This window comes from Semicossyphus pulcher, unplaced genomic scaffold, assembly GCF_022749685.1.
Source record: "Semicossyphus pulcher isolate SPU_LCO1_2020_fin unplaced genomic scaffold, fSemPul1.0.p SCAF_12, whole genome shotgun sequence".
Lineage (NCBI taxonomy): Eukaryota > Metazoa > Chordata > Actinopteri > Labriformes > Labridae > Semicossyphus > Semicossyphus pulcher.
Window position 1 is genome coordinate 10,585,193 of NW_027211626.1, and position 11,910 is coordinate 10,597,102.

At 41.0% G+C, this 11,910-nt stretch overlaps 1 protein-coding gene across 1 annotated transcript in view; it reads right to left on the bottom strand.

Annotated features, from left to right (window-relative positions):
- Nucleotides 1-11,469, bottom strand: part of LOC138588176 (VPS10 domain-containing receptor SorCS1-like) — a 63,866-nt gene extending 52,397 nt beyond the window's left edge. The window contains exon 1 of the mRNA XM_069658084.1: nt 10,756-11,469. Coding sequence (XP_069514185.1) covers nt 10,756-11,469 — 714 coding nt within the window. The remainder of the gene's footprint in view (nt 1-10,755) is intronic.
- Nucleotides 11,470-11,910: the final 441 nt, after the last annotated feature.

The following is an 11,910-nucleotide window of genomic DNA, read 5'->3' on the forward strand; positions in this document are numbered from 1 at the left end:
CACAGGAAGGCTTGGTGGCTTGGCAGAGCTGAACTCAGCCTGCCAGTAGTTTCTGCGCAGTGCTGAGCTTTAAATACCAGCCGCTCTGTTTATCCATGCAATGAAAGCGATGCCACATCCACCAGTTTGTCAGGAAGAATCAATTCTTTTTGGTCGGCTTATACATTGAGTCGTGGTGTTACAGTTCTTATTATGTATTTCATGAATTTATTTATGTTGCTTTAGCAGGATGTGTGATGTTCACTCCCTGAAACAGAATGCTACTGCAACCCTACCCCCCTCCAAAGCCTGTCCATCATAGCTTCCCACACAGGAGAGAGGGGAGCGGGTGTAGGTCCATACTGACAGCATCGGCCACAGGGTTGTCTGAACATGTCAACATGCTATAAGCAGGAAATTGCATGCATGTAGCGTCCAGAACAGGGATGAATGTGACGGTGTGCTGAGGAGGCAGAATCAAGGTGATGGAGGTGGGCAAATAAATTAGGGTAAAGAAATTGAATTTAACAATCGATCACATTAAGTCTCCTGTTGCTCGCTCTACCGTACAACATGGAGAAACGGGCCTTAAGAGGCATGATTACTGACAGAATGAACTAGGGATGCATTATATTATCGGCACCTTTTCGGTATCGGCCGATATTGGCTTAAAAATGAACTATGTTGGCCGATATCCGCCGATATACTTAACCGATAAAAATAATGGGCTGCTGCATACTTGATTAAATGCCCGACCTCAGCGCAGTGTCCCTGGCGCGAAGAAGACCTGCGCGGCGCAGCCTGATGACGTCATGCGTGTCTACCTGCAGCATGAGAGAGTTATAAGCCAAAATGTCCGTGGTGTGGAAGTTTTTCAAAGTGTCCGAAATAGATAGCAAAACTGCTATTTGCAATGACTGCTCAGCTTCGGTGATGCGAGGAGGAGCCAAGGCAAAGTCTTTCAACACTACAAACTTGATTAACCATCTCAAGACCCGTCACACCGACCGCTGTAACAAATGTGATAAGAGTATCACCATTATACTGTACGCTAATTCCAATACAGAAGAGAGTTGATGATCTCTGCAATTAGGAGTGCGGGGAAAAAATATCGGTATCGGTATCGGTAATCGGCTAAATGAGTTGTAAAATATCGGCATATCGGATATCGGCAAAAAATCCAATATTGTGCATCCCTAGAATGAACCAAATTAAACGTTGCGGTAGCTGGTAAACTGTTGACTGAGTTGTCACGTTCTGTTTTGTGCTCGGGCAGGTACAATAGGAACAATAAACATATTGAAATAATTGGACAACATTATCGCAAGTAGCCTGTAAAGGATTTTACTTTCTTCACTTGCAGCATACTGCATGATTCAACACCAGAGTATGCGGATACATCAACGTTTCCATCCTGCAGAATTCAAATTGAACACACTGGAGTGTTATTTGAGCAAACATGCTTATCACTTATTATTGACTCAAAGAGAAACCAAAGCGATACCAATCAAAAAAAAACTAATTAATTTTTTATGAACGCCTTTTTAAAATGTGTTCTGATGTTTTCAGGTCAGAAACATCTTTATCATTTAACTACTTTTTTCCCCTATCCTTGGTTAAGTCTTTTCAAAACTCTGGAAGAATTGTTCACATTTCTATAAACTTTCTTCAATTGGGTCATGAAATACGAGACATTTTTTATATTCATGCTGCCTTCATACTGACAGTTGAAAGGGGCTTTCGATGTTATGTTCAGGGTGAGAAGTTAGATGAGAAGAGGACACTTCATATCTTATTTGGCTTGATTTGTTTGAGTAATTTGCACGTTTGAGAGCGCTTCAAGACTTTTGTGCAGTATACTGTTTTTCCCTCAGAAATATACACTTTTTTTTATTTTTACAAAAGGCCTTTTATACTTTCATACAACGTTTCTCTTTGCTTCTCTAGCTTTATACTCAAAACACTCTTATTTCCACACTGCTGTAGAACATAGTACCTATGGGGCACATATAGTATTCTCATTGTTACTCCAGAACTTTTGCTTCAACAGTACCTCTGGCGATGGAAAAAAAAAAAAACAGTGCCTGCAGCTCACAGAAGGAGAAGATATAACTTTTAAGTTCTTCAATACATAACAAATGGATTTCTTTTGGAGGAGATTTCAAGCCCTACTTTTACTGTAGCTCTCTACATACCTTTATAAAGCTTTAATGCCAACATTTTCCATTCTACACTCTATTTATGTTGAAAAATGTGTTTGAATATAACTAATTGGCGATACTTGTGTCCATATCATGAAATCTGCTGCATCAATGGCCCTATTTGCTCAAGTCACGATCAACATAAATTAAATCTTTCTGTAGAGTTAAAAAAGACTTACTTTCTCAATTCCATCTGATAGTTTTGACCCGAGTTTCTGACATCCATTTCGCCGTGCTGCCCTTTGACTGCATAATACTGTGAAAGCTGTAATTTCATTTATCTGTACAATGTTTTTGTTCAGGCACTGACAGGGTCAAGGGAAATTCTTAGAACTGCCAACATCTAATGAGCTTGAATCATCAACCTTTGCCCTGTTTGGTCGTTAACTCATTCTTTAGCCCTGTTTTCCACTGACAAACAAGAGCTCAAAAACTTCAGTGTCTGTCTTAGTAGCACAACGTGTTATCTTCCACGGTCTTTTTCGTGTGTGGTAACTGAATAGGACTATTGTACGTGTGCTTTGAATGGCCAAGAGAAGATCTTTCAGCTTACTCGTGTCAAAGTACAGTGAAAGCCTTCTAGATATAAAGACCCAGCTCAATAACAGAAACTTCAGCAAAGGTCGGACTCACTGGATGTATGAATGTGTATCTACGCCTGCCTTTGAAATAATTCTTCTCTCTTATATCTGTTTGTCAAGGTTGCAAATATCCCTGTCGTACGTCACACAGCAACAATTTCTAAGCTAGAAATATGCACTCTAAAAATTCCAAAGTTTCGACCAAGGTTTGGCTCTCTTCCAATCATAGGCTAATGGAAGTAGCCTCTGGTTTCAAAAGTGAAGCCAATACCTTAGACCTGCATTCTTTTAATGGCCAGCAGGGGGCGACTCTACAGCTTGCAAAAACTCCAACTGTATAAAACCAGATGGGAAAATTCACCTACTTCTCAGGTGATTAATTACCTCCATGAACATTTCCTTGATGAGTTTATGGTCTCAATTACTAGTTTCGAGTCTTCTTCAATACAGCATGAAGCTCATTTTGTGAATGATGGTTCAATTTGGAATAAAATGGATGATAAAGCAGGGAATGCTTAAGGGTGTGGCTACCTGTGGTTGACAAGCAGCTACCACAGCAGCTTGTTAACTCTGTTGTTCAAAGATGGACGACAGAGTTGACAAGCCAAACTCGAGGCTTTAAAGAGGGTTTCTCAAACCACTGAGCGACATCATGTTGGCTACCTCCACTTCTTTTATAAGGTTTGCTCCTGATACTATTTTGCAAGTTCACTTCATTGCATCTTGGACTTGGACCAAGCCAACGTTGCCTAAGACAATTATGATTAATAAAACAGCATTTTTCCCCTTAGCACAGAATCATGATGGGTTCAGCACGCTCTTCCTCCAGCATTGGTACAGCGCTACAAAAGAAGTGTGAAGAAAAGTCTGGCGATGAAGGACTACTCCACTGAATCTCAGACGCCTTGGTTTTAAAAGCATCTTGGGAAAAATCTTTAAGTGCAACATGACAATGCCTCCAAATACAGCATTTTACCAAAAGGTCAGCCAGTGAGTCACAGAAGCAACCAAGAATTCAGATGAAACATCTGCGTACCCGGCCTGTCTCCAACGAGCGGCGGCAGATGGGACAATAAAACAAAAACTCAATGAAGCAGAGGAAGAGAAGCTATGCACCAGGCTACCGAGCACTAAGAAGACAAGGGTGCCCTCTACTAGAAAACCCAGCTGAAAATACTACAAAACAAAGTACCCATGAGCACATTCAGTGGCTTAAAGATGGAAGATGAATTTTAAGAATTGAGCTGCTGCTTTTGCTGGATGCTCCTGACAGAGAAAATGGCCTCTACCAATGCCCCAGACATAGAAGAATGTGAGTGTCCAAGAGCTGACCATTCAGCTTTAAGATCAAGAAAGATGATTAGCCAGTTTTGCCAAGAAAGGAAGAACTGTAAAGAAAAAAGTCACTCAGACTAAATGCCCTCAATACTGCAGAGCAAGCTGAAGCTCAAGGCCGGTGGGATGTAGAAAAAGGCGTTCCATCAATAGGTGGATCTTTTAAGGACAAAGACTCCTGGATGCTCGAGGGATCTTCATCACTCTGGCCTCAACATGAAAGGAAGGAAGAGGTCAGAAGGAGTTGGTGTCCACCTTAAAATGCTTCTTAACACAATTAGGACATGATTATCTTTTTTTTCTTCAGTTAAATATATACTACCTGTGATATGTCTTAAATTATGCAGTGTGCTGCCTGTATAATTTTTCGTCTGTGGAGAGTTTTAAGTGACTTAAATTATACACTTTGCATTTAGAACAGCTGGATAGAGTGGATATAAAATAGGACAGTGTTCAAGGTCATGATGGGCTTGAGTCTCCACACCCGGGACAGTTTGTGTCACAGAATGACAAACACATTCACACCTACAGGCAATTTAGACTTTGTTTCTTGCATGTGTTTGGAGTGACAACTAGAGCCACTGAATTAACAAGATCACGCACCACGCATCACTTTCTTTTATAACACAGGAAGTTAAATGGAATTAAAACAAACACATAATTTATTTAAATTAATTCAAACGCTAACCATACATCATATTCACACAGCGGCCATTTTCCTTTGCAGTCAGGCTTTCTGTGGGAAGCTCAAATGCTGTTATAATGTTGCACTGCTTACAACTCCATGTTGTAAGTGGTGTCAAATCTGTATCATTTCACTGCTTCAAGACAACTAAAAACACAATGGAAAGTCATTCTCTGGAGGGATATTGGTCCATACTTTTGTTAAACAACATATTTAACAACTCATAAGCTGATGTCAATCAACAGTTTATGTTAGCATTCAACCACTTCCTACCTAACATTACCGCTTTCCTGTGGTGTCGTATAACACAATCAAAAAGTGCTAGCATTACTATTTGAAAATCTACGGGGATATTTGACCACATTTTTGTTAAAACAACATTTGATAACTCATTAGCTACTGCCAGACAAAGTTAGCATTTAAGTATTTCTAGCCAACATTACCATTAGCTAGAAATGTAGGCCTTTCTTACTGTATGGTGTAACACTATCAAACAGTAATGTTAGCATTCAGTCACTTCCTAGCTAACGGTGGTAATAGCTGGGATGTGGTTACATGCTAACATTACTGTTTTATAATACAATTGGAGGTGATAAGAAATGTGTAGCTTTCTAGCTAAATTGTAATGTTGGCGAGGAAGTGGTTGAATGCTAACATTTGCTATTGTCTGACTCAGTTATCAAATATGTTGTTGTACCTTGAAATATGGCCCGAAGATTTTCACTATCCATAGTTGTTTTGCTAATAAATCGGAACGATTAGTCAGATTACATACGTTTATATAACTTACAACTTGGAACACAGCAGTACGACGTTATAACAGTATTTGAGCTTCGCACCCTTAGCATGACGACACAGAAAAGTGGCTGCCTTGTGAATATAGTCAATGTAGCATAATCCTTTAATGTTGTAGGATTACATTTGTTCTTTTCATTTGCAGTGTATCCTCAGTGTTTCTTCAGTGACAAGCTCATGTTTCTGTGAAGCAGAGAAGATGCTATGAAGAATAAATACGTTTTTAACCCTGAACATGGTTGCCCCTGACACATTTTACAAAGATTATTTGCTGTAAAATGAAACTATGTAATTAATTGCTTGAACTATCAACGATCTGGCTGCAAACAGATGAATTAACGTTCAGATTTACCACGGCAACCACCAAAAGATTCATTATAAACTGTAGTGAGCTTTTATCATATTATTGCTTTAATATTTTACATGTGGTGGCTACTGTAGTCTGAACTGAGGCAGTGCTGGGTTTAATTAAAAGTGGAGAACAGACTTTCTGCTTTCATCCATAGTTTTTAATTTTCTCTCAGATTTAGGTCGTTGTAGTGTTAAGCACATGGAAAAATGGATTTAAGCTGGAAGTGTAGGTTAACACAACACACAAGATAAATTAAAACATACCATATCCACCCAGCTCAAAGCAGATGCATTTTGCAAAGTAAAAATAAAAGCTTCATCACAATACTTCTTAGATTTTGTGTTATTGAAGAGAACAATAGATAAGTGAACTGATAAAGCAACAAGGCGTATGATTGGCAAGCAGTGAATATTACAAATGCCCAGCCCTGAAGGCCACAGCATGTTTTGCATTATAACATGTGAACACAGATGACTCGTTTTGTTCTTAGCTTTTCAAACCATAGCTCAAATTTCGATGAAAAGGGGCAGACCTTATGCAAACCTGACAAAGAAAAAAAAATTGTTTGCTGCACTCTTCTTACCGTCAGACATTTAAGCCCTTGCATTTCAGGCTCTTAAACGTGTTGTGCCCTTGGCTGACGGCCCATAAAGCCCCAGCAGATCTCCAGTAAACATCCTCTGCCACACAAGTTAATTGAAAATATGTATCTATACCGACTCCTGTAGGAAAAACATTCAAGGCTTGAATGCTACATCAGAGGTCTGAATAAAAACATCTTAGAAATACTGTAAGCTGACTTACAGCGCTAAAAGTATACAAACACTTTTTTCTCATTGTAATCAAATCCTTGAAGCATCTGGTAACTTAGCTTTAAAAGAAACTGCTGATAACCCCTGTGAACCTGAATGTACACTAATACGTAAGAGGCACAAACTGTGACTAGTGACGGGCTATAACCACATGAATCACTGTGAAATAGCAATTGATTTTCTCTGCATTTCCTTTGCTTTTCATGTTGATTGAAAAGCTTAAATGAAACTGCCGCTGTGATAATGGACAAATGATGAAAAAGCAGTAACTTCGCTTCTGAAGTTGCGCAGGAAAACTAAATATCGAGTCAAAACAAAGCTCAGATAGAATGGCTCACAAACTGCATGTGCAAATTGGCTTGTGCCCCGTGGGCCTAATACTTATACCAATTATCAGATTTTAGGAAAACATTATAGCAGGCTGAACAATATAGTTGCCTAACACTTTGAGGAGTGTGGGCAGCCAGAAAACTTGTTTCGTGTATGACAAAGTCATCATGTGAGGACAACTGCCTGAAGTGTCAAAACACAACAGCACTTTCCCACGCAAACTGAGTCACATTAACAAGCCAGAGAAGATATCACGTATATGAACGTTGTAAGCAATAACAACCCCTAAAACCCCTCTCCTCTCTCCTTGTAGTTGGTGGCCAGCGTATCTCCTTTTTACATTTTCCACATGGTCTCCCTCTCATCATTTGCCTCGTAAAATAAGGTTGCCTAATGATGTGGGACAGGCCCCTTAACACCTTACAGATCTCCTCATAGCCAAGGATCCTGATAGCAGCCATTACAACTGAACTGTAACTGTTAACAAGTTAAATAAATGCAATTAACCTGAAGAAGGGAAAGTGGCTCATTTTTAAATAGATTGCTACTGTAAATAGATTTCTAAAAAAGGACACCAGCTGTAAAATCTGGAAGCCTTCTTGTTGACCACCTGGCCTGCACCTACGCAGGGAGAGAGATAGAGAGAGAAAAGAGAGAGGGTGTGGCATGTAGCAGAAGTGGGAACACACACATTGAATTGTGAGTAGGCGGGATTGGAAACTGTGCCATAGCAGGGGGGAGTTGAAGGCGTTTCCTTGGTAAAAGATGATGCCAAATCTCTGTGATAATGACCTTAATTAAAGACAAATAGATCAAGGAGTATAATTTATTTATGCATGTTGACTGTCCCAAATAGGACTCTTCTTAGTCAGAAGTCATTATGCTTAATAATGTTGCATTGGTGTTCCTATAGAGCCTTTAGTTCATATGTGCAGTGTGTCTTCATTTTACAATTCATGAGCTATACTGCTTATCCTTTCGAGAGCACCCTGGGCGGGTGGAGCCGATACAAGCTGGCATTTGGTGAGAGGCGAGGTGAAACCATGGTTAGATTATCTGTCTATCACAGAGCTGACACTTACAGACAAACAACCATTTACTCACACGCATTCACACCAAAAATACAAACTCCACACTGGATTTTTAAAAAAGAACCCAAACCTCCTTGCTGTGAGATGACGGAGCTAACCACTGCACCATTTTGACACCCATTGTATTATTAAGTAAATTGTTTAATAAAAGCTATATTGTGAAATTTTGAGTAATATACTTACTTACTTTCTTACCCAGAGTAAGATGAGAAGTTTGATACCACACATGCCTGTATTCTAAATTTGAGGCTAATGCTAACAGGTAATTAGCGTATAGCTTAGCATGATAAATGTAAACCGCAAAACAGCAAAGAAAGCCAGAAATAGTTCAAGTATTTAATAGCCTTTGGAACCAGAGACATTTCTGTATGTGTACATATTAAAAAAAACAGAGGTAATATATTTAGTCAGACTGCTTTCAGTCTTAATACTAAGCTAGGTTAATAGCCTGTTGGCTGTGGCTTTAATTTTTAATGTACAGACTTGAGAGTGAATTCCGCTAACAAAACTTTCCATTAGAGATAAGTTTATTCCTCAAAATGTCAAAATATCTCTTCAGGGCGAGTCTCCAAAACTCGAGTTATGCTTTTTTAAGGGTTTATTTTAGGGCATTTTAGCTTTTATTATTCATTTGCATCTGTTTTAAACCCACCATCAAATTTGATTCGTTTATAAAACATTCAAATTCAGCTCTGGCTCCTTTAGCTGTGGTGATGCATTAGATGCATTTGAGTGCAGCATTGTTATAGCTGGCCTTGTTAATGGGTTGGTCTTACTGAATGTGTTTTAAATTTGTTTCATTAGTACACGACTGGGGGGGGGGGATTAATGCAATTTTGGGAGCGTATGTGTCCAGGAATAAACCATTTCTTTTCATTCAGCAGGATGAAGCTGTTTCGGTCTCATGCTCTTCTTAATCTATTTGCTGGCCTGAGATAATGTCATAATTATGTCAATTTCCATAGCCATTATGTTGATGACACACAATTATACATATCTGTATAATGAAGCCAAATGCCTTAATCTGCCTCCCAGCCTGTCTGCACTTTATAACATAGACCAGCCATAACTTCCTGAAGCTTAGTGAAAGGCAAATAAGAAATAAATACTTATACTTTGCCCGAGGCCAAAAGAGATGTGCTATCCCAGGAACCTTGGATCTCTGGTTCTCCAGATCAAGCCTCGGCCCTGTGTCATAGTGCGTTAGCCTCTGATTACGCTAACAAATCTCACCTCCAAAACCAGCCGTCCCTCCTCTCAGAAATATTGCCAGAGTGCATTCTCCCCTGCAAGATGTCAAAAAGCTAATTCACGGTTAAACTTTCAGCAGACTAGACTACTAAACATTTCCCTGGTCTTACTGAAGAGTCTATTTAGGGAGTAGAAATTATTCAAATTCCACTGCTTGACTCCTGATCAAAACAAGAAAGAGACAGCATACGAGTGTGGTTTCAGCTGAACCCTACAAGGCTGTGCATATCTTTCAGAACTGCATTCAAAGTCCTCCTGCTTGTAAAACTGTAAATGGCTTGGACCAGCTTAAAGCGCAGACCCCCTGTTGTTTTTGGAGTTTTCCCATTCACTCACATCCTCGGCTGTGGGTTGTTGGATGTTCAGAACTACAGACATAAGAGAAGTGGATGTTCCCAAACTCGGGAATGCCAGCCCCCTTGATATTAGGGAGGCAACCTCGATGAATATTTTTTGAGTAAGAAGTTAAAAGAAATTTCTGCTTGCCTTTAAGCTCAAAGTGTTTATTTCTCTCTATGTAGTGTTATAGTATCGCTCTGATGCTATTTTGTGCTCTATTTTCCTCATGTTTGGTTATTTTTAAGCACTTCAAGTTGCATCCTTGGTAGGTGCAGTTACAATATTTTCCAACAACATTTCCAAATCAGTGTTTTCTGTATTATGACTTTGCCTTTTCCCCTTCAGTAGCTGTGCTCTCAGCCGTAGATTAACGTCTGCTTAACTTTCAGAACAGTGTATCTGTCACTGAGCTGTATGTTTAACCTTTTGTAAAGCCTCATCCATCACCCTATTTATGAGGGAGGCGGATGAGGCTCTAGCAAGAAGATAAGGTACATAAAAAAGGTTCATTGATCTTGTTTACGGATGAAATTTATGCCTATAGCCAGCTGCCAAAATCAGCAATTTGACCCCCCCCCCAAAAGAAAAAACAGCCCAGTTTGTCTCAGAGTGAGTGAATATACGGGAAAGAGGGGACAATCATTTATTTTAAACATTAAACTTGTTTTTCTTGGAGATTCATCTGTCTGTCTCACCCAAGTCAGCTAATCAATAAACAATAGTAGAGGGTGTATTCTTGTGTCTGTGTGTGTGTGATGGGGAGAGAGAGAGAGAGAGGGAGGGAGGGAGAGAGAAAGAGAGGGAGGGCAGGTCTGATTCCCCGAAACTCCGCAACCTCTCAGCAGTCTCACATTAATCCCCATCACGCCTCATCTGCTCCATCACTCTCAGTCAAAACCTAAATGCATTAAATGACTCAATGAACCGAGCAGGCTTTCAGATTAAACACTGACCACACTGCGTCAAAAGAGCCCCGTGCGTAAATGTGCTGCACATGAACTTACGCTGCTGTTCTGTCCGGACCAGTGCACCATCGCCTGGTTATGCGCCGTGTCCCCGGTCAGTGCAAAGGTAGAACTTGTGAGCTGAACCTCCTCCTGCTCCGCAAACGAAGCATCCTCCCCGCCCTCCTCGGGTCTGAATCCGGACCATGTCTCTGCGCTCCTCGCGCTCCGATTTCGTCTCCAGCTGGGCACGTCCGCGTCCTCTTCCATCGTTGCATCGCCCTGCGCCCCATTTTCAAAGTAAAAGCTGTTGTTTTTTGCATTTTCGGTGAAGTTACCCTCACTGGGAGATGGTGCAGCCGCGCGTGAAGCACTTCCAGAAACCACTTCCTGCTCTGAAAGTTTCTGCTGGCCGTTAAACGCCTCCTTCTTGAGGCAACTTGTGTTATTCCCCTCCGGCAGCTTCTGTACTTTGGACGAACTTTCTTCTCTCGCGGTTAATTCCGCAACGTTTTGCGTTTCATCCCCTTCGGTGGTGGGTTTGGCGCCAGTTGACCCCTCGATAAATCCAGCAAATTCCTCAACTGGTGCCTCGTCAAAAGTAGCCAAATCCAGCGCCGAGAGTTCCCGGGGAAACGCAGAGATAAGCGGCAGCTGGCAGGAGGGAATGCACCTTACCTCCGCTTTTGTTCCGCCCAGGATGGAAGTTAGGGTGAAGAGCCAAATCCACTCAGAGAAAACGATGAAAAGGCAGTGACCTGGGCGCGTCTCCATTCTCCGTTAATTCCCGACTTCAGGCGTGTTAAAAACATATCATTTTTACTCTTGAGCGCGTGTCTGTCGTCACCTGGCAAAGTGGAGTCCGCGAATGCACTGTGGGGAGGTGCAGCAGCGCGCGGACAAGTGTTCCCAAGTACTGATGCAAACGATGCATCAGAGGAGGAGCTGGAGGCTGAGTCCTGGACGAGTGGGGGAGAGGGGGCTCGTAACCCCGCATCCCCAGCTCAACCTGGATGAGGAAAAAAACAGGGCGTACTCTTAATTAAGCTATGCTATTGTGGAGTCACGTGGTCTCTTTTTGATCAGAAGTGGGCCACATACAATGTCTCTATGGAATATTTGAGTGAATCATCCTATAGGTAATCACGCAATGGATTAAAACAACCCTGATTGATCTTCAGATGTTGGGCACCCATGGGAGAAGTGTATGAACAC